Source organism: Triticum dicoccoides, chromosome 3A, assembly GCF_002162155.2.
Source record: "Triticum dicoccoides isolate Atlit2015 ecotype Zavitan chromosome 3A, WEW_v2.0, whole genome shotgun sequence".
Taxonomy (NCBI): Eukaryota; Viridiplantae; Streptophyta; class Magnoliopsida; order Poales; family Poaceae; genus Triticum; species Triticum dicoccoides.
Genome location: NC_041384.1, coordinates 19,952,458 through 19,974,120, shown reverse-complemented (window position 1 = coordinate 19,974,120; position 21,663 = coordinate 19,952,458). Strand labels below are relative to the sequence as shown.

General features: G+C 44.2%; 2 protein-coding genes across 3 annotated transcripts; both read right to left on the bottom strand.

The window, feature by feature from the left end:
- Positions 1–4,518: 4,518 nt before the first annotated feature.
- Positions 4,519–10,860, bottom strand: LOC119266750 (ruvB-like protein 1). 2 transcript variants are annotated; one of them, XM_037548029.1, is made up of 12 exons: positions 10,554–10,858; positions 10,242–10,430; positions 8,179–8,310; positions 7,877–8,026; positions 7,353–7,508; positions 6,502–6,636; positions 6,336–6,401; positions 5,989–6,095; positions 5,683–5,782; positions 5,512–5,603; positions 5,179–5,248; positions 4,519–5,096 (listed from the first exon to the last, which is right to left on the bottom strand). In XM_037548029.1, exons 1-12 carry the CDS (start codon positions 10,632–10,634, stop codon positions 5,007–5,009), a joined length of 1,368 nt encoding a protein of 455 aa, XP_037403926.1. In that variant the 5' UTR covers positions 10,635–10,858; the 3' UTR covers positions 4,519–5,006. The 2 variants fall into 2 exon arrangements, with proteins under 2 accessions (XP_037403926.1, XP_037403925.1); XM_037548028.1 differs by having other exon boundaries at positions 10,242–10,860.
- Positions 10,861–18,542: 7,682 nt separating this feature from the next.
- Positions 18,543–20,853, bottom strand: LOC119266749 (ABC transporter G family member 5-like). Its single transcript, XM_037548027.1, has one exon. The coding sequence runs from the start codon at positions 20,788–20,790 to the stop codon at positions 18,763–18,765; it is 2,028 nt and encodes a 675-aa protein (XP_037403924.1). The 5' UTR covers positions 20,791–20,853; the 3' UTR covers positions 18,543–18,762.
- Positions 20,854–21,663: the final 810 nt, after the last annotated feature.

Below are 21,663 nucleotides of genomic sequence, written 5' to 3'. Positions count from 1 at the left end.
ATATATATTTAGAAACTACATCCGTGTGAAAATCTAGTGGTATACTTTTCATGACATATAACACATATTTAATTCCTCATTTTGATGACCTAGAACTACGCGAATGACTTATACACCCGGACGAAGGGAGTACTACATTTACATGCTGAGTGTGTTCTGACTGCAGGCCTATCCAGAAAAGGACAATAATCCTCGGTTAAACATATTCTATACGGTGAGTGTGCGTACTCGTATGGTGAGTAGTACTAATATATAGCTGCATGAATCTGACCTGATCTTGTTTGGTTGATGTGCAAAGCCGGATGACGGTAAGACTCTGTGCTACAACCTGAACTGCGGAGGGTTCGTTCAAACAAGCAGGGCCGTCGCCCTGGGCGCTAGCCTCGTCAATGGCGCATCCGGTGTAGATGATCCCGTGCCATACTTACTAGTTAGTATACAAAAGGTATATGTACATGTACCGTGATTTTTGTTGATAATAAATACGTAGTTTCATTTTGTTAACGAGCTTTCCTTTTCCATGCATGGATGGATGGATGATGTGCAGAGCCCTGCTGGGCCTTGGCATGTGCTGGTGAACGACACGGACCTCGGCTACTACCCTCGGGCCATTTTCCCGTGGTGGATGTTCCCTGAGGCCGTTGCCAACCTGGTGGGTGGCACGGTGCTCAACACATGGCCCGGCGGCAAGCACACCGGCACCGTTATGGGCAACGGACGACGGCCACCCGGCGACCCCAAACCCGCTGTCATCAAGGGTTACGTAGCTGTCGACCTCGATGGGCACCCTTTCCCCGAAACTCTCCAAATCATTCTTCACACTGCGCCCACCTGCTACGACGCCAAGTTCTTCCGCCAAAGCAATGGAAGCGTAGGTGCCAGCGTTGCATTCGGCGGATCCGGTGGACCGGACTGTGCTCCGCGGCCCGCCTAGATTTTTTTTGAGAAGCCCGCGGCCCGCCTAGATTTTTTTTGAGAAGCCCGCGGCCCGCCTAGATAGCTAGCTACAATATCCGGTTAGGTGCATGAATGCAAAAAAAAAAAAGAACTTCCTAGTGGCCTATGGTGTGGGTGCGCGATTTTAGGAATGGAAGTCTGAAGCTAAAGAGCGGTAGTTCAATAATAAAAGGATGTTTTGTGGCAGTAATAGAATTTCTAACTGTCCATGGATTCAATCAAACAAATAAATGAGAGCAAGCATATTCTGCATATATTTAAAACAATTTTATGAATCACCATACAACAAACTCACCATTCAGCAATTAAAACAGAATTGCATGATCACCAACTATGCACAAGCAGTAAAAACCCTTATAAGAGTTACTATTTGCATCGAACGGCTGAAAATAAGCCAACCACTACAAAAGTGGCGGAGCTAGCGAGAGTCAAAACTAGATGTGACCCACCCAACCCAGCAATAAACCTCTAAAGAGTAGGAGCAAAAATGAGCACGTGGGACTAATATGTGGCCCGCACATCAGAAACTTTGTAGCTCTGCCTCTACCACCATGAGCATCGACATTATGGATGAGAGCAACAATGATGTGCACCGAACTTTCGTTAGTACATATCATTGTCTTGTTTAAATTGTGGCGCATATTAAATATATAGGGTGTTTTGGATAACATACCAAATAGAACTTCGAATCATGAGTCCCCTGCATCTATATTGATGGGTTATTTTATGGTTATTAGGGTGTAAACTATAAATATGTTTTTGCGTACTCATTAGTATATATGGGACATATATTTGTTCCAAACGTGCAATACATGTGCACCATGGCTAGTAGAAAACACACAACGCTCATAGGGTTGGACATCTCTCTACTAGTTTTATTGCACAACAATACTGGAAAGAGGATTTGGAGCTCCTTAGTCGGAAATCCAATTCGGCTCTTGGGAGCATATGCTTCTACTCATCAAAAATGTTTTTTTTTCAAATGTCAAAATAATTGACGTGATCATTGTCACACCGAAATGTTACCTGCAAATTTTTAGGAGGAAAGCCTAAGTATTTTGATCTATGCAAAAAAAAAAGTCAAACGACAAATGTTACCTTCAAGTGTTATATTTATTTTTGTTTTATTTTCACCGACGAAGCACTGTCATCCCGTTTCCACGAAAATTGGCAAGCACACTTGTTACACTAACAAAGACATCTATGAAAAAATTATTACGACATTTTCGTTTTTAGGTTATATTTTCCATGGACAGATCGGCAAGTCGGGGTATCACGGAGCCACCGCTGGATATTTATCGATGAGCTATCGACGCTTTGTGTTTTTTTTTTTTTGAGATTGATTCCATAGTTTTAATTTCCACTGATCTGTTGAAGGTCGTTCCCGTACTTTCTATTGTCGGGTGTGTGTTGTTTTCATGGTGATTGCATCTACAAGATCGCAAGAGTCACGCCGTTTCAAGTGATATCATATCGTGAAAGATTAGGAAAATTGTTCGCACCGTCGAATTGTCTCTCGAAGGTCACACCACTCACTCCCACGCTGCCCCTAGGACAGCTAGCGCTATACGGCCATATCACGTTGGCCCCTGGTACAGCCAGCGGTGCTGAAGTGAGTGAGCACATTGCTGAAGAAGGGGCACAGCGGCAGGGGCATACCCGCGGCGAACGTCTCCCCGCACGAGAGGGGTCTACACGCACGCTGCCTTGGCGGCGTCGATGAGGTGCAGACCATGGCCGCCATGACTTGCGTTTAGGGGTGGACTAACGAGCTGCTCGGCTGGCTCGTTTGAAGCTCGTTAAACTCGCGAGCGCTCATTAACAAATTCTGATGTGTTACAGTCTACAGAATAAGTGTGTAGATGTGGTTTTTAATAAGGAATGAGGTGACTACGAAAAGAAATGCACTAATTTGTTGCCTTATATGTAGATCACATTAAATAGATGGTTGAGCTGCCACAAAAATTTAGGCACGAAGACGAAAATTTGTTCAGTGTAGTTACCAACGAGCTTAACGAGCTACTCGCGAAACTCATTAGCTCGTTCGTTAAGCTTGTTAATCTTTACGAGCTGAAATTGATGATTGGCTCTATTTATTAAGAAACGAGCCAAACTATCGAGCGCTTATTAAGCTCACGAGCTACGAGCTTTTGGTCCAGCCCTACTTGCGTTACCTCCTCCCCCTGTTCGATGTGCTCGTCACCTCACCTGGCTAGCTAGGCTGCAGATGCGGTGCTCAAGGATGGCAATGGGTAGGGTATGGGCAGGGTAAAGCAATACCATACCCATACCTGTATAGTCAGTGGATACAAAATTCTACCCGTACCCGTACCCATGCGTATGAAACTTTACCCATACCCGTTGGGTACCCAGCAGGTAGAACAAATAGCACACGAGTTGTTCACATTTTTACACTCATTGATAGCACATTTGACAAAAAATAATTATCTTAGCTCAATAACAGGTGGATGAGTACGACATACTCATAAGTCAATAGGAGCAGAAAAGTCACATGAAAAATTAATGATGATTAATTGACGACAACTTAATGTTAGTTCACAAGCGTCAGGGTATGGATATACCCATGGATACAAGATTATACCCGTCCCTACCCATGACTTAACAAGTAGAATATTAATACTACCCATGATATAAAAGTGTGCCCATACCCTATCCATACGGATACGGTACCTGTACCCGTGGGTAAAATTTCCATCCTCTTCCGCCCCCGCTCCGCCTCACCTCGCCTAGCTCGGGAGCGTTTGCCTGATGAAGAAGATTCGCCGGAGGTGCGGCCGATGGTGGCCACCACCTTCTCAGCACGCACGCTCTCAAGCCAATTCCGACGTCAAGGCATGATCCCAGATGCTGACCGGTGGGTCATGTGTGCAGCATAACGTTTAAGTCAAACAGTGTCAAGTTTTGTTGCCACATCAGCATTGCCAGCAAGTCCCATCCGACGTGTTTATTTACCGATCGCAAACTGTCAGCAAAATGGTGGTGGATTTTTGCAAAAAATAAAACATAAACATCATGGTTTTTTTTATTTAGGGTCCACAAATGTGCTGGTTTTCCGCCATTTACTCGGGTTCTTCCGTTATAAAGAATTTGCTAGATACCGTTTCTCTCTGGTGAAGTGCATTCACCAGCAGCAACAATTTCTTCACCAGGTTGATAGACAAGCATGTTGACACCGCATTCCATCTTTTTTGCCTTACCAATTGGCAGCCAAACATGCCAAATGCTGGCAACTTCCAGCCTTGCAAATAGGCATGCCAAAAATTGGCTGCAAAACAATCAGCCTCATTATCAATCAGATGCCTACATGTGGTAATTATTCTAACTCGAGCTAATAAATGAAGCCTGTGATTAGAAACAAAACAAAGTACCACGTTTTATTGGCCTTTTATAATGGCAGTGGATTTTTATAGAGCAAAAAAAACAGTAGATGAATTAATCTACTCCCTCCAATTCATATTAATTGATACTAGCTTAGTACAAAGTTAGTACAACTTTGTACTAAACCAGCATCAATTACTATGGATCAGAGGGAGTAACAAGTTACACAAGGCAAACTTACAGCACAACTCAATACGTTACTGAGCTCAAGTGAGCAAGGCAACGTGCAATGACAAATGCTCAACAAGTTGAGTCGGTCTTAACACGAGACATAATCCAAGAAATTCCAGTTCTACCATAAAGGAATCACGACCTGATACATCCAAGGGTGACTGGTAGTCGTAAGGGGGGAAACGAGATCTAACCATTAATTAGCAAGGGCAACGAAGATGCCCGGTAATCCCTACACATAATCTAAATCTAATCAGCAAACAGAAGCCATAGACCAGCCCCCGCAAAAAAAAAAGAAGCCATAGACCAGAATCAAATTGTCCTCTTGAACCAATGGAAGTCCAGTCCAGAGTGCACCTGCTACAAAAATAATGCCCCCAACTGTGCTCTTGAAGTCAGCGCCTGCTTGCCAAGTCAAGGTAGGGGAAGACAGTCCAGTCACCTGAGCCGACAGCTGAGAATTCTTGTGCAAGGGTAATTTAGGTGATGTAACTTCCCTGCTGATGATGAAGCAACTGAGCAGAGGACTTTGCGTCCAAATACAGAACACGAACTTCTTCGAGATCAGCCTGACAGAGGATCGTGAAGTCAGACTACAAGTGACTGAAATCAAGCTAGGAAGATGACATGTTATTGAAATTCAACATATACCTTGCAGATCTTGTCTCTCCCATTAGCCTTGGCAACTACGCTAGCAGGTGATAGCAACTGAATAGCATGTCTGCAAAGAGATTCAAGATCTATTACAACCCATTACAACCAACAATGATTACACTAGACATACAGACATGTTGAAATTCAAATAAGTAGAACACTAAAAGTGGGATGACAGCAATAAAACAGGTTGGAAACTGTCCTAGCTTTAAAGGCTCGAGAAAGTCCTTCCAACCCACATTCCAGCTATTTAACTTAATTTCGCATTTCTAATCTTGGCATGGGACGCAAGTGTGTGGACATAATCCGAAACAACAAGAAGAACCATACCTCAAAGATGTCTGCTGCCCAACCTCTCCTAGAAATGCAAGACTGTCTTCATCAATTTCAATCTCCTCCACTTGTGCTCTAATAGCTAATATCTGCAACGCACAATAAACAAACATTAAATGCATTTCTACATAGGAAAGTTGAACACATGATAAGACAGGAAATAGGAACCTGGATCATCTCGATAGGGCCATATATCTGTGTCCGTACGATAACCAACCTATCTAGGAGGTCGACTGGGATACCATGGGGACTTGTCATGTCAGTTCCCCTGAATAAATAAAAGAGTTGTACAATCATAAGATGTATAATAATGGCAAAATAGTACATAAGAGAAATGTTTTTAAGGCGGTAAGGCGAGCACACCGCCCTGATGCCTAAGCGCCTAAAGTGGGCATAATTGCAAGGCGCTGCCAGGGATCCCAGTATTGCAATTCAGCATGGAGCAATTCACAACAACTAAATCAAATTTCTTACCTTACAGTACATATTCCTCTGTTTGTAGCAAGTATTACAATTGGCGATAATGGGCTCTCAAGAGCACGATTAAGATAAGAGAAGCACTCAATGTCCAGCATGTGAACCTACAGATAAAATTATTATCATTATCGAAAACAGATCACTGTAAGGCATAGTTCTACCATTTAGTAACATAAAGCCAATTAGTTCAGGAGAACAATGCTGCTCCACAAGATGGACACTAGTTTATTTGGCAATAGGAGAAATTGGAAATAAACAAGCCCAAGCTCATTCATATTTTAGGAAATCCAAAACAAACCTACGAAGACAAGTAGATTTTCAATCCTGAGATAATAATATAATACCTCATCAATGAACAGCACACCAGGTACAAGCTCTGCAATACCTTCGTCAATATATCTGTTAACCACCTATGACCATACAAAAGAAAAGGCACCCATTCCAATAGGTCTATCAAAATTTGATCCAAACGTAAATAAATAAAATGTTGCATAACGAGAATTTTGAAACCTTATTGATCTCTTGGCGCAGCTTCTCAGTGATTTCAGTCTTCCGTGACTTCATCATCTGGCCCATAAGGGACAAAATATCTTGGCCTCCTTGCGGCTGGGCATTTGCGGCGTCAAGGTCATGCAGTGTAACGTCCTATGCAGATGAAAGCATATAATTTACTTCTTTCAGTTGACTTACATTGAACTTGAAAACAAGAAGAATACGCTTCTATGTTACAACACAAACAGGAATTTTCACTCTATGCTATTGGAAAAGATTATCACCCACCGAGAGAAAATAGAGAACAAACCACGCTGAACACAATTGTCCTTCGTCGGATGTAGGTACGTAAAGGATGATTCTAACTTTCTTTAGACAGAACAAGAACAATGATTCCTACTTAATTGGTGAATTCAAGAAGATAATAGTTAACTGGGTTTGAGCGGATGATAAAAAAAATGGCGCGCAATCTTATTAGCTCGCGAACTTTATGTTTTCTTATCCAGGAAGGCGCAATTAATAATGTGGACTGAGTATTTGATACAATCTTATTAATCCTTAGGTTATGGATTTTCAGTTTCTATTTTCTGGAATTTAGCGGGAGCAAGCAACTTACAACTACCTGGCAGGGAAACCACATATTTAAGCATGCTTGAGCAACACTATAATAATAAGAAGCTTCATCTTAACAAATGCAGCATGCTTCCACCTTTGATCCTTTAGATTAGATATTATATGCTGCAATTGCATACTGTATTATCTCAGATCCAATTGCCAAAAAGTTGTTTTATGGATGGTACAATGCAGAATTGGCTGAACAAGTGTACATGCAAACAAATTATAAGGCTGAACTAGCGTCAAATTTGTACCTGCACTATTTCTTTTTTCTTGTGGACTTCCCCTTTGGGAATTGGCACATACTCCTCTGCTTCAAGATCGTATTCTGTAGCAAAAGCATCACATCTGCCAACTCTTTTCACTGCACCGCTGTTAGCTTCAATGTATATAACATCGCCGACTGCCACCTGCATACCGTATACAAATGATCAAATGTTAACCAGCTTCATGCAGAAGACAAGTAGGAGAGCCAAGGCAAAGCAACGAAAGTAAATTATAATGCATCATATCTCAATTTAAGTAAAGTCTCACGATGTTTTGTTATGCCATAATAGAACATCTAACAATGAACAAGAGAAATATGATCATGCGTGTGAGTTTCCATGAGTAAATACTTGCCATTAGTTTGCACATGTTATATATTGCATAAAGACAATATTCTGAACACTTGAGATACACAATCCACCCACTGTAATTCAAAGCGAAAATACAAATGCAACTTAACAGTCTAGCAACAGAGGCAGAGAGCAAGGGAGGGTAGGTAGCAGATAGTAACCTTTTCCTTGATTAAAGCATCATAAATTGTAGGATCTAACTTTAGTTGCTTAGTCCCTTTTACAGTCTTCAGGCCAATTACTACATGGCTAATGCTTTTCCCATATCCACCAGTTGAACTCTCAGATTCTTCTGGGGAAAGCTCTGTAACCTAAAAGGCAAACAAAATAATATAGCCACAAGCACTAGAATATTAGTTGTATTAGAAAATGATGACAAAGAAAGTATTCATATCAAGTAAAACACTAATTCAAGAATGATATCTTTTTCAAATTTGAAAAGGAGCATATATGCCACTCCTACCTCTCCTTCATAGACTTCTTTGTTTTCCTTTATACGCAAACCTATAGCTCTACGAAAATTTTCCATCAGCACCTCAGTTTTCTTGACCTCTGAAGAGTACACTTCTGATCCTACCATAGGACAGAAAGGGACCTGCATTCCAGAATAGCAAGAGAAGATTGAAGTTTCTTCCAAAACAGAAATAGACATAGGGCATCAAATGTAAATCAATATATAGTTCACTGCAAAAAATCATATACATTGAATGTAATGGACAAGACAGCCTGATAAATTGCTAGCAAATGCTAGTAATCCACCAAATTTACTCCAGCGTTTTGGAGTAAGTATATTTTCTAAAGAACAGCATACTTCCCATTAGCAGGGCAGCATACTGACATATTTTGGACCAGCAAGAAGCAGAATATAGAACTCAAAATAATTTTTTAATGACCAAGATAAATGGTAACACATTACTAGCTAAAATGATACTACAGAACACCAATTTAGTTAAGTAGATGAAATGAAATTCAACCACTCTAGCAACATTGCAGCTACAACAAAATGAAAAGGTGAATGCTTCAATGGTCAGAGCTCAGTGAATTACTTTGGTTGCTTGTCTTACTAGAACTAGATGAGACCTTGCAAATGCAGAGCTGCCTGTTCATCATACAGCTGCTCTTCACGAGCAGTAAGTTAACATTTTTTGAGAAGAGAAGAGACTAAACGATCCAGGACTGTCCAGTAAGGTAGTAACAACCTAGCCTCCAAATCTATATCTATATATATACCTATACCTTACTAATAAAGCAAGGTGCGTTTCTCCAATTTTTTAATCCATTCACCCACATTATTATTTATGATTTTCTGAGAATTTTTACTATCCAAGGTGGTACTATTTTTTTTGCGCAGTTTTTGTTATTGGGCTCCTGAAAAAACTTTGATGCTGTTATTGGGCCACGTTTATGTTCTGGGCTCCCGTGACCTTACCGCAGTGCTGCCTTAAATAAAATCTTGATTTTATACGTCACCTTTTTTTGTCTGTCACACCTCCTGGCGGATGGCCCCTCGTACGGCCGCTTCAAAAGCCCAAAGGGAAACATGCAGGAAAGCATGACCGCGTCAGACTCCTTCACACGTACTCCGTCCCCATAAACAACCAGCCCCCAGAGCCCTCTCTCCCTAAAAAATCCGCAATCACAGGATACATGGCTCTGCGCAACTTCCTGTCGGGGCACCTCCTCCGGCGAAGTCGGCGTCTCACTCCTGAACTACACGATTCAGAGGCATACGCCCTCATGTCGTGGTCCTGCCCGCTACCCATTGCTGGAGGAGGACTGCCCTAACCCTGCCATGCACGTTGCCGGCGAAGAAGGCGAGGATGCGTCGCCGGGAGACGGAAAGACCACCGACGTCCCAGATGGGTGTTTTTTTTTCAGATTTCTGGCACGTCGCTCCTCTGATAACCAGTGTACAAAATCAGACCTGTTTCAATTCGTACATGTGCAACAACAGCAAGTGCTATCTTCTGTTTGGTATGGCGATTTGGGAAGAGATACAGGGAGGAGTGGAGGATCCTGATGTCATCCGGATTGATGGCGAATGACACGACCATGGCATTCGTCCAAGGAAGTAGTCTGGCAACGCCCCCTGCATCTGTATCACGCACATCCTGTCTAGCTTCATGATTGTGAGGGGAAGTTTGAACATGTAACACCCCATGTTGTGTTGGTGATTGATTTCAGTAAAGTCAGTGATAACAGGAGAATAAGAGATTACAATCATACAATTTTATATGTGCAAGTATGGGCATTGCATTCATGTAAATGTTGCCTTATTTGCTTGGGCTTTTTGCTATGAAAACATGATTGTGCAGGTTTGAGATTTTGGTGGTCTTTATAATTCAATGCTCCTTACCTGCAGGTTTGAGATTTTCTTGGTACAGGTTTGAGATAGTCAATACATTTCAGCAAGTGCTCTTCCGGTGGAAGATGAAGCTTTCGGATGGGGGCAGCCAAACATGTAACAGTAGCAGTAAAAGTTGTATCTAGCAATTTGTGAGGGAGGGAAAAGAGGATGAATTAGACCTTGCTGCCCAGCTCCTGGGAGATGCCGAGAGCGAGTGCGGTCTTGCCGGTGGCAGGTGGGCCGGCAAGGAGCAGCGCGCGTCCAGCCATTTTCTTCTGGCGGATCATGTCGACCACCAGCCCGCACGCCTCCCTCGCCTCCGCCTGCCCCACGAACCCCGCCGACATCCCTATCGCCGTCCCATTGGCCTGCAAAGCGAAGAGAAGCAAACGAATCCATCCTGAGAAGGAAAATTCGGGGTAACAACTAGTGGAAGGAAACACTCCTAAGCCCGCAGGAGGAGAGGAGCGGAGAAGCGGCAGGAGAGTTACGTCGAGGCCGAGGCCCTTGATGTGGGTGTGGGTGGCGATGCGCTGCTTCTTCGACGTCGACTGCACCTCCTCGATCCTCATCGTCGCCGCCGCCGCCGCCGATCTTTCTCTCTCCCGAGGCGGCTAGGGTTGGCCGCCGAGGCGTGTGCGGGGACGAGAAGACGAGGCGGCGGCGCAGAGTAGACTGAAGAGAGCGAGGGGGGGTTCGCGCCGGTGCGCAATGGCGCAGGAAGGTGTTCCGGCGGCGATTTGGGGGGGCAGAGCAGAGGGAGGCGCCGACGGAGAGGTGCAATAAGAGGGTTCCAAGCGGGTTAGGGTTGGGAGAGACTTGCGTTCCAGCGTTTTGAGCCGCTAGATTTGCATCCAGCGGTACAGATAGGTTTCCGATCAGGTCAAAGGTGCAATTCGCATTTACATCCTTGGAAAAGAGAACAACTGTAATATTGCTGTCTTACGAATTACTAGCAGCTTATTTTCTGTAATATTGCTATCTTAGGCTAGCTATAGTGGGGTAACTTAGGTAGTAACTTAACACATTGTAAGACAATTTTGCTTATGTGGCAAGTATCTATCTACTATCACTATAAAAGAAAGAAAGGGCGGAGAACCAGATCATCCTATCCATCAAAACCTGCAATTTGATGGTCTATATCCCTCCAGCATACTAAACACGTTTTACGCTTTAATCACCCACCATGCCATCTACTACCAATATAAAAGAAAGAGAGGGGCAGATCCAAACAATCAGTCGCGTCCATCAACAAGATTTAATGGCCCAAAAGTCTTTCGTGTTTAACACAACAAGCCACTAAACAAGCCATCGACCCAAAAAATTAAACAGGCCACTAATCCTCCGTACCCCACGTATCATCCAACTGCACGCACGACTCCGCTGAGAAACACACCACACGTTCTGTCCTCGACGCGAGCGCAGGGCCGCCGTCCTATCTGCCACTCCGAACCTCCGCGGATCGCCGTAGGCATCCCTGCCCGCCACTCCTCCTCTGCTGCAGACGCCAGCGCACAGCCGCCGCCCTGCCAGCCGCTCCTACTCCGCGGATCGCCCTTCTGCTCTGCTGCCCAACGGATGCATCGCGGATCGCCATCGCCATCACCGCTCGCCGCTCCTCCTCTGCTTCCCCACGGGCTCGCCGCTGTCCGCTCTCCTCTTGGTCGGTTGCTGCCCCACGGACTCGAGTGCGGTCCGCCAACGCCGCCACAATCAAGCCCTCGCCAGCGGCAAACTTTGATCAGGGTTTTTTCACATTAACATCAAGCCACCAGTTGGGTGTACGGTGTACCTCGTACTCTATATAGCAATCAAAGGGATCTGGTTTCATGAAACACCATGGATAGCCCAACAGAATAATTAGAAGAAACCCATGTGATTTTCCTTTTGGTAAACCACTACGACGTGCTTCATATTCAGTTTTCTACTTGCATGCTTGAAGTGTATACAGATTGCATGTTTCTGTTCTAAATTTATCCGAACCATTTGATTCCAAATTATATGTAGTCAAGAGGAGATTTCTACAGGTTCTATAGGGCAAAGCAAAAAAAAACTATCAGATATCTCTTTTGATTGATGTGAAATTCATGTCTTTACAGGAATTGACAATTTTGGAAGGTGAAAATAGATGCAATGCAGAGAAACAAAAGCACTCATACATCTCTTTTAAATATTGGGTCTGTACTTTGCCACTCATCATATTATAATACTACTATATATAGAAAGGGTGGAGCTGATAAGTGAGGTAGTACCCAAATGAAGTATCGTTTTGTTTTTCAATTTCTTTTTCGTACCTAGGACTTCCTTGTACTGATATATGCAGATAGCCTTATATGAGCCTCCAATTCAGCTTGCAGTTGCTCAACTATGATGTATTGTGCTTCCATATGCTTGTTTAATAATCAGTTGTGGGAAAATAGCCACAAAACTAACAATTGGTCAAACAAACATCAAAAGCTGGTCTGATAAGCTGAATTATCATAATCCAACGCAATGCCAAACAGAGCCTATTAAACTGCAAGAAAAGTACTACATAAAAGTTTGTGAACTTCTAAGGATCCAGTTTTGATCCCTATGCATTTCTCGCAACATTTAAGAATCCAGTCTAGATCCCTGTGTATTATGAGTTTATTAGAGGTGTACCATCATTATGTGCTTGACCTGATTTAAGAAGTTCGCCATTTTGTTTTTTTAATCCCATTGTTTTTTAAATGTGACACTGATGAAGAATCATCATCCACCTCCATCACCGGTAGGATCAGGGGAATGTTGCCTGTTTAAAGACCTCAAGAATATGCCTATTCATGTGAATGCAAATCAAGCGGGCGAAGAACTGCGAGAAAAAAACCCAAAGAGTGGTCAAAATGGGTGGGCGTGAATGTCCAATGACAAGAGAGCAGAATACATCCAGAAGCGACGGGCGGTCCGTGCAGAAAAGAAGGTTGCATCTCTGATTAGCATTGACCATGAGCAAGTACGTCAAACACATGGTTCATTCATTAACTTTGCAGAGTATTGTATTGAGAAATTGTGCTGTCGTAAGTAATGTGTTATGTTTCCTATTGTTGCAGGTGTAATATGTACCACTGCAGCCTCGACTGATATGAACCATCGCCCAGAAGATGCAGGCGTTGGGTGCAACAAATGAAGTGGTCAAGGGTGGTATGCAAGTCTATCCGACGAGAAGAAAGCAGAGCACTGCAAGAAGCTCCGGATCTCCAGACTAGCAAAGAAAGCTGCAGCCACCAACGCCCAAGTATCACGTGGACGTTTCGACAAATAATTTCTAACACTAAGAAGTGCATATGATGCAATGTAGCACTGTAGGTATTGGTCAACTTGAATCAACACAATCTTCCGTCAAGATGCTAAACACACCGTGCAGTGGGTCATCTATGATTGAAGGGGCCCAGGGAAAAGAAAGCTTTCTGCCTAGAAGTAACTCAGTTCGATCAGTTCAACTGAAAGGTATGCTGGCAAATCATTACGGACTGACTCATTTCGAGTTTACAGACAAAGTATTCTAACCATTTATCGGTGTCAGAGGCATCTTCTGGGAAGAAACGGCGGCGTTTGAGAGAACAATATGTTTGGATGATGGCAGAAGATAAAGAAGGTATGTTGAGTAGGAAATGTTTGGACCATTTAGTACAGCAGCTATACATTTATGATACAGATGAAGCCTTGGAACACAGGGTGAAACGCTCTCTGGATCTTGATATCAATCTCGTACGGGTGATCTTACATATATTGGAGAAAATTATCTGATTCCTATACACATTCAGACTTGTGTATTGACAATGCTTGCTTGTTAGATAAGAGGTGACACTCCTGTTATACAAGAAGAAAGAACTACTGACCTTGCCAATCAGATATTCAGAGTTTTGTAGATGTTGCTGCAATTACAGAAAGTACTTAATGTCAGTGGTTGCACTGAAGTTGATTCTCTGTTGCTCTGTGTCATCTGCATAGATTTGTTACCTTTTTGAGTGAACTATGAATCTATGATGCACAACTGTTCAATCCAACTCATCTTCTACATTTGCTAGGCCTCATTTTGTAGGATAGCACATGGAAAATGACATGCTTGTCTATACTAACCAGTAACCGTTTGAAAACAAACAGTACCTGAAATAAGAAGTTTGAGTGACTATGTATCCATGTGAGATTATTTATTTATTTCCTCAAAGATATATTCTTGAAAAGGTACAATTCCTGCCTGTTGTCTTATGTCCCCTTCCTCAATTAATGCCACCGTATCTTGTAGTATCAGTAGCAGGCTTTATTATTGTAAATCTGTGATGCAAACTCCAGTCCTGATGGACCCACTGTCAATGAACTCCATACCTGTACATTATTATACAGATTCTAGAGTATCAGTTTTGTACTGTATATCTTATTGTTTATGGAAAAGGCTGCTGATACAGGTACTCTTTGGCCACTAGAGAAGCCTGTGCTCTGTAATGCGTTGGTGAATTACACACCGGCACATCTCTGGGAAGATGCTGATGCAGGCGAGCCACCATATAAAAATCAGGGACTTTTTTTAGACAAATCAGAGAAATTCTCAGTAAGTGGCACTCTAATGCAAACTTAAATGATAATAAAAAAATGTCGAATGCTATTTTTAACCTGAATTATTTACTTGGCATATGATTATCTTCTTTATCGCCGACTAATGTGCTCAAATGTTCACCATATTATTGGTGGAAGTAATTTTGCATTGGTTGTTTGGAGTGCTCAAGTTTTGCATTGAAAATTACGGTTGTTTGTTTTAGTTGGTTGTTTCCAAGCTTTCACTTCATATTCTCAACTTCGTCTCAGCCGCTTTCAAGCTTAAACAGAGTAGGTCACCTATATGTCAGGTCCACACATGTATAAATTAGCGTAAAAAATGTTTTATGCTAAGAATCTGTGCATACTGGAAGGGGAAATTAGATCATACATCTCGGTACCTCCAAAGAATATATATCAGATGTTTAAGTTTTCATTTTTTTTGCTTTGTTTCAGGATTGATGGAGAAGTTGGTCTGCAATTCAAGCTGGATCGTGATTTACATGGCTAGCCTGACCACAAATTATTCTAAGCTTAGTAGAAAACTCACATATATGATAACGGTTTAGAACTTCAGTCTAATTTCTACATGATTCTCAATGTGCAGATTTTACTTTTGTTTACCTCTAAAAAATATGTTAATTTCATTTAACCATTTTCTGCTAGGAATAATGTTGATTTGAATTCCTTTAAACTTTCCAGCCAACCCCGAAGCCTACCACATAACTAGAAGCACAGTTGTTCCATTACATAGATAATGTTTATTAGGTTTGGGGAGTTATGACCCTTTGCTGCTGTTCATTTTTTGGGGGACTGTACCATACCATGTTCTGAGTATTTAATGTTGGGATTAAAGTCTATAATGAGCCCACATGATTTCAATGATAAGCTGGCCTGAAGTATTTTTTATGCTTTAGATGGCTTGCTGAGATGACAAAAGATATTGTATGGCCATTGCTTTATACTCACTGGTTACCTCCCATCTGGAGCTTAGTGTTAGTATCAACAAGTCCTGTTACCCATCACATTGATGGTGTGTGTCCGTGTTATCCACTGGCAGCACACCATTCCTTGTGATTTGAAACTCCTTTTTTTCCATTAGTTTTAGTTCTATGCAATCATGGAATAGGAATGGTCTCAATCTACCAATTTGCAAGGTTAGTTTTCATTGTTTCGCATTTTGACATTCTACTATGCGAAAACTCCTAAGATAATAACTTAATATTCTCATTCAGGATGGGGACCAGCTAAGGAAGCACTTCTTGGTGCACCTACGCAGTTACATTGACAATACTAAGATAGTAGTGTCTTTTTGGCTCTATATGCATATGATGCTATATTATTATTATTTTGATTTCTAATATTTTTAGTGCAATCAAAATATCTTTTTGTGTATGTTAATTCTCACATATATTTGTAATATTAGGCGAGACGTGCATTTGCACGTACATGCTTACTAGTTTAATGAGGAAAGAGATGCTTGTGGTAACATAATATGTTACTGATTACTGTAACATAGCGCTTTCCGAGGCAAAATGAGTCTATGAGCTAATAAATGAAACCATCTATGACACTACTATTTAGTTACTTTGCACTATTAAGGTAATAACTTAGACTAGTGTACCGTCAGCTCCTTGCTATTTCAGGTACCATGTAACATGTTTCTTCACTTTGATAAAAAAAATTGACAAGATAAATAAGGTAAACCACACAGAAAATAAGGCGGCCATCCTAAATTTGAAGTGTATGTTATGATAACATGCATTCTGAACCATTTTGAACCCGGATATAATCAGAATAATTACCAAGAGAAGAAAAACTTGAACATCTTGCCAGAGGTAAACACACATAAATCTGCATTCTACTTACATCTAGAGGAAAGCATTGTCTCTTCTTAGGTGTAGAGAATTCATCAAACCAAGCAAAGTGGAATTAATCTTTGAAAAGAGTTGGCATCACTTAATTCAAGGCCATTGGCCGATTCTGCAAAAAAAAAAAAACTTAAGCATACATATTGTCATAAAGAAGCAAAACAAAAAAAATTATCACTCTCAATGCCAATAATTCACCCGAGAGGGCTGGTACACTACACAGATTTGTCATGCATGTCAAGACTCGTGAGGGCAGGGTGGCGCTAGTTTCCTCCATTTAGAAGAACAATGTTGAGTCAGTTTCACTGCCATCAACAAGAAACTAAAATCTGATTGCCTTCTCTTATCCGCTTCCCTACAAAAAATTTAAAATGTGCCACATATCACGAACTGGATCCAGTCTCAAGGAAATGTATGTTATTGGACTAAAATTAGTGCTTCCCAAATTGAAACAAGACTAGAGAATCAAACTTATGTTCGAACAACAAGCATAATGATTTAATCTGCACATCTATAGTAAGGACATCTCCGTGTCTGCCCGTGTTGTAGATATGTATACTTTTTCTTATAATTGGCATATATCCTCGCTGCTGCTCACCTAATCAGTGTGTCCATTGTCCACGCGTTTTTACCACAACAAACTATCTTTCCATAGCAGATACTCATGTTGATTAAGCTTGCATTGCTACTAGTTCACTTAACAAAATTACTATTAGCATAGTGCACAAAAAAACTGGCACTAGGTCATGGAAAAAGGGGATGAAAAGTGTGGATTAAATGTATGTATTCTCTCATCGATAACCTCAGTCTCACGACAACAAAGTCACGGTATTCGTTAACCTCTATAGTATATCAACAAGCTTCCCAGTGAACCACTAAATGGGTAGTCATCTAGAACTTTTCAGTGCAAAACTCAAATTAGGAGTACAAATTTGAGTTCAGAACTAAGAATTATTTGTCCAATTGCATACTAAAAAATAATGTTTGTTTATTATAAGCACCACAATCTGATAAAATTTCTTGATTATCAGACATGGTAGCAGGCACCAAAATTGGACACTCAACTTTAAAAAACCCAGTACTAGCACGATGCAAATGTGGGTGGTTCAAGACATACAAATACTACTTGTCCTTGCAATTAAACTGTACTTGCCACTAACTGTCTCCAAAATCACCACCAGAAAGCATGGAACAATACCATATGCCCCGGTACTCATCGGCATTAGACGGAGACTGGATGTGGGGAAGGGATCTAGTCCGACCCAATTGCATGTCCACCCTTGCCACGCAGCTCGCCCAACCCCAGTTGCATGCTCACCCTTACACGCAAACTAGCCCGGCCCAATTGCATCTTCACCCTTGACACGCAACTTGTCCGACCTCAGTTGCATGTCCACCCTCGAAACAAACCCCCAATTGTATGTCCAGCCTTTTACGCGCAACTAGAGCAACACCGTTGTGCGTCCATCCTCGACACATAACTTTTATACGTGACCCAGTTGCAGGTGCATACTCGAGACGTAACTGGGTTGCATGTGTCACACCCCATCGACATAAAAACATAAGCAACATAACATCCACGCAACTAGGGGCCGCGGGATGGTGGGTGCATAGGGGCAACTCAGGTTGGTGGAATTATAAATTTTCCATTTTCTACTTTTTTTCTTTTCTTTATTTTTTGTGTTTTGTGTTTATGATATTTTTTACACACAACTAGGATGGACGGTTTGATAGGTGGGTTTATTTGTTTACTTTTCCATTTTCATTTTCCTTTTGGTTATTTTTTGTTTTCTTTTTCTAAAAGGGGGGTGCAATTCATATGTGTGGTTTATTATTATTTTTAAATATCTTGTTTAATTTTTATTCATTTTGCACACATACATTGCCACATATAATTGCATGTCCTCGCAGTGTGCAGCTAAATTACTTTCCAAAAATAATTTCTCTAGTTGCACTGAGTGGAACGTGTGCAGTTGAAGCAGTTGTACATGTGCAACTAATTATTTTTATTCAAAAATAAAATAATCCACACAAATTATTTTCGAATGTGTGGTTTAGAAGTAAAAAAAATAACCTTCTTTTTTAAAGGGACGCGTGCAAACATTTCGTGTGTTATTGTTTGATCGAGCCACAGAAGAGTTGTGGCTTCACCCCTTGTGCATCCAGATGCGCAAAGCCACAATGTACTGCTAGTTGCAGATATGACAGAGGCATGCTTAATTTAGCTGTTGAGGTAAAAGTGAAATTAAGGAGCTAGGGACGCGCGTGATCGATATCATCTCCGTTTGTTCTTGCCCCCGACGAGCAAGACGACGTAGAAGAGAGCACTGAAGAAGAAGCCGAATGCCGCCGTGACCAGGAGGCAACTCCACTTCCCTAGGTCCGTGACGGCCTGCTGCTTGAGCACGTCGGCGGCGGTGAGGAGGCACGTGCTGGCCGTGACGTTGGTGCCGAGGGCGGCGCTGATGGCGCCGAGCACCTTCATCTTGACGGCCTCCGACATGCCGCCGACGGGCGTCCCGTCGAACACCTGGATCCCCCGCGCGAAGCACCTGCTGGCGTCGCCGAACTCGTTCTGCACCAGCGCCTGGTACGGGTACTTGACGAGGGACATGTAGTGGAGCCACATCCAGTAGCCCGGGATCCTGTCCCGGGTGATGAAGAAGCCGGAGAGGAGGAGGAAGTAGGCGAGGACGGCCACCACCACCGTGTACCCCAGCATCACGTGCGGCACCACCGCCGACAGGAACGTCACGAAGCCGCTGCCCGCCCAGAGGGAGGCCAGGACGGTGAGCACGAAGAAGCCGAAGGACGCGCCGCCGCCGGCCAGGCCGACGGCGAAGAAGGTGATGACCGCGAACGCCAGGCACAGGATGACCAGCGACGGGAAGAACACCGCGGAGCTGGCGAGGACGTACGAGATCCGGCGGTACGCGTTGTGCTCCGTCTCGCGGAGGTACACGTGGCGCTCCTGGATGAACACCGGCAGCGTGCCGGCGCTGACGTAGAACATGGTGGTCATGCCCATGGCGAAGAAGCCGAGCCGCTCCTTGACGCCCCTGGGCGTGTCGTCCAGGCGGAAGAAGATGGTCGCCAGGACGAGGCCCGTCACCATGAGCGTGCCCAGGCGCAGCGCGAAGAGCTCCGGCATGCGCCGGAAGTTGATGAACGATCTCTTGCTCAGCACCCACACCTCCAACGCCAGCGGGTTCGCGTACGTCGGCATCCCCACTGTGCCGGTGGTGCTCTCGATCAGCCGGCTCAGCTTACCCCGGGAGACGCTCTCGGCCACGGCCAACTCCAGCGACATCACAGTGCTGCTCACCTTGCCGATGGTGTCGCCGTGCCACCTGGCATTGAAGTCGGCGAGCTTCGCGGCGCCGTCGGGCTGGCGCTCGAGGTCTCGGATGGTGTCGAGCGCGAACTCGGCCGGGTTCTCGTTGTCGGGGATGGGCGTGCCGAGCTCGGAGAAGAAGGGCTTGAGGCCGGCTGGAGTGCCAGCGTAGACGGCGCGGCCGCTGGAGAGGAGCAGGAGGCGGCCGAGGATTCCGAGGATGCGCGCGCTGGGCTGGTGGATGGTCATGACGACGACGCTGCCGCTCCGAGCGATGTCTCGGAGCACCTGGACCACCATGAAGGCGCTGGTGGAGTCGAGGCCGGACGTGGGCTCGTCGAGGAAGAGCAGGATGGGGTCGTGGATGATATCCGCTCCGATGGAGACGCGGCGCCGCTCGCCGCCCGACACCCCTCGGTGTGTCTCGTCGCCGACGACGGTGTCGGCGGCGCCGGAGAGGCCGAGCTGGCGGATGAGCGCGTCGACGCGGTCGCGTTTCCTGGCCGCGGAGAGCGCCCGCGGGAGGCGGAACTCGGCGGCGAACAGCAGCGTCTCGCGCACGGTCAGCATCGGGTACAGCAGGTCGTCCTGCATCACGTACGCGGAGATGGCGCGGAGGCGGCCGTCGGTGAGCGGCTCGCCGTTGAGCGTGACGCTGCCGCGGAGGCTGGCCCGGGTGATCCGGCCGGCAAGGGCGTCGAGGAGCGTGGACTTGCCGGCCCCACTGGCGCCCATCACCGCGAACAGCTCGCCCTCGCGCGCCTCGCCGGAGATGCCGTCGAGCAGCGCCTTGGTGCTGGCGTTGGCGATTTGGTTCCTACCGCGCGACGGCAGGCAGCCCATCAGCCCGCCCCGGCGCTTGCTGACGCTGTAGCATAGGTCCGTGAAGGACAGCACGTACGGCACCGGCACCGGCTCCTGCTCATCAGGTCCACCAACGCCGACGACCATGTGGCCGGAGCTCGCCATGGATGCTCGCTCTTCCGTGTACGTGCGTGTACGAAACTAAGTACTTAGATCGTTGCTTAACTCTCTCGTGCTAATCGCAGGGCGAAATGTTGCCCTACTTATTGCATGCATGCATGCAGGCGGCATTCAACTCACTAGCCCCCCAAACAAAAACTCACTAACCGAAAACAAGAAAGTCAAAGTCAGATGAGCTTGAAACCTCCGTCCCAACCACACTATCGCTTGCATGGACTGTCTAAAGATTTTCCACGCAATCAAGTAGTGGCACAGGCGACTTACGAGATCAACCAAAAGGCAAAGAAATGCACGAGCGCGTGAGTTTTCAATAATGCCCACGCTGTTGTCCAGTGCAACAAGCAGAAAACAATCAGCATCGTGGCGTTTATAGAAAGGAACAATCACGTTCATGGCTTGATGCATCTGCATTTTTCTCTTGGTGTCTCACATTTGATTGGCATGCATGCTTGCAGGTTTCATAGCTGTATCATTCTCTTTATTTGTTTATTTATCTGTCGAGCATCACAAATGTGGTACTATTATACTGTATCATTCTCATGATCAGGGCGGGCATTTACATATCCGGATCGATCGGTACGTAGAGTGCGGAGCGGGCCATGAGGTGCCTACGGTAACCACTCGCCTACCCTTCTACTTCTACTCTAACCAGTTAATTGCCCGTGCGTTGCTACGGACGTGTATATTTTGTTGGTTCGACATTAATCATGTCTAAATATATAGTTAGATTCCTCAAGCAGTATCATCTGTTTTTTTATTACCAAGAAATTGATCTTGTTCTTGATACACCCACAATCTCCGCCAAATACAAGCTCTTCACCCATATCAATGGTGAATACTTATCACAATCCCCTTTTT

Excerpts from the sequence above, each read along its gene's own strand:
- LOC119266750 (XM_037548028.1), bottom strand. The coding sequence starts at position 10,634 with ATGAGGATCGAGGAGGTGCAGTCGACGTCGAAGAAGCAGCGCATCGCC. Across the intron at positions 5,783-5,988 it reads AGAGGAATATGTACTGTAAG|GGGAACTGACATGACAAGTC; the intron begins GTAAGAAATTTG and ends TTATTTATTCAG. Across the intron at positions 5,097-5,178 it reads GGAGAGACAAGATCTGCAAG|GCTGATCTCGAAGAAGTTCG; the intron begins GTATATGTTGAA and ends ATCCTCTGTCAG.
- LOC119266749 (XM_037548027.1), bottom strand. The coding sequence starts at position 20,790 with ATGGCGAGCTCCGGCCACATGGTCGTCGGCGTTGGTGGACCTGATGAG.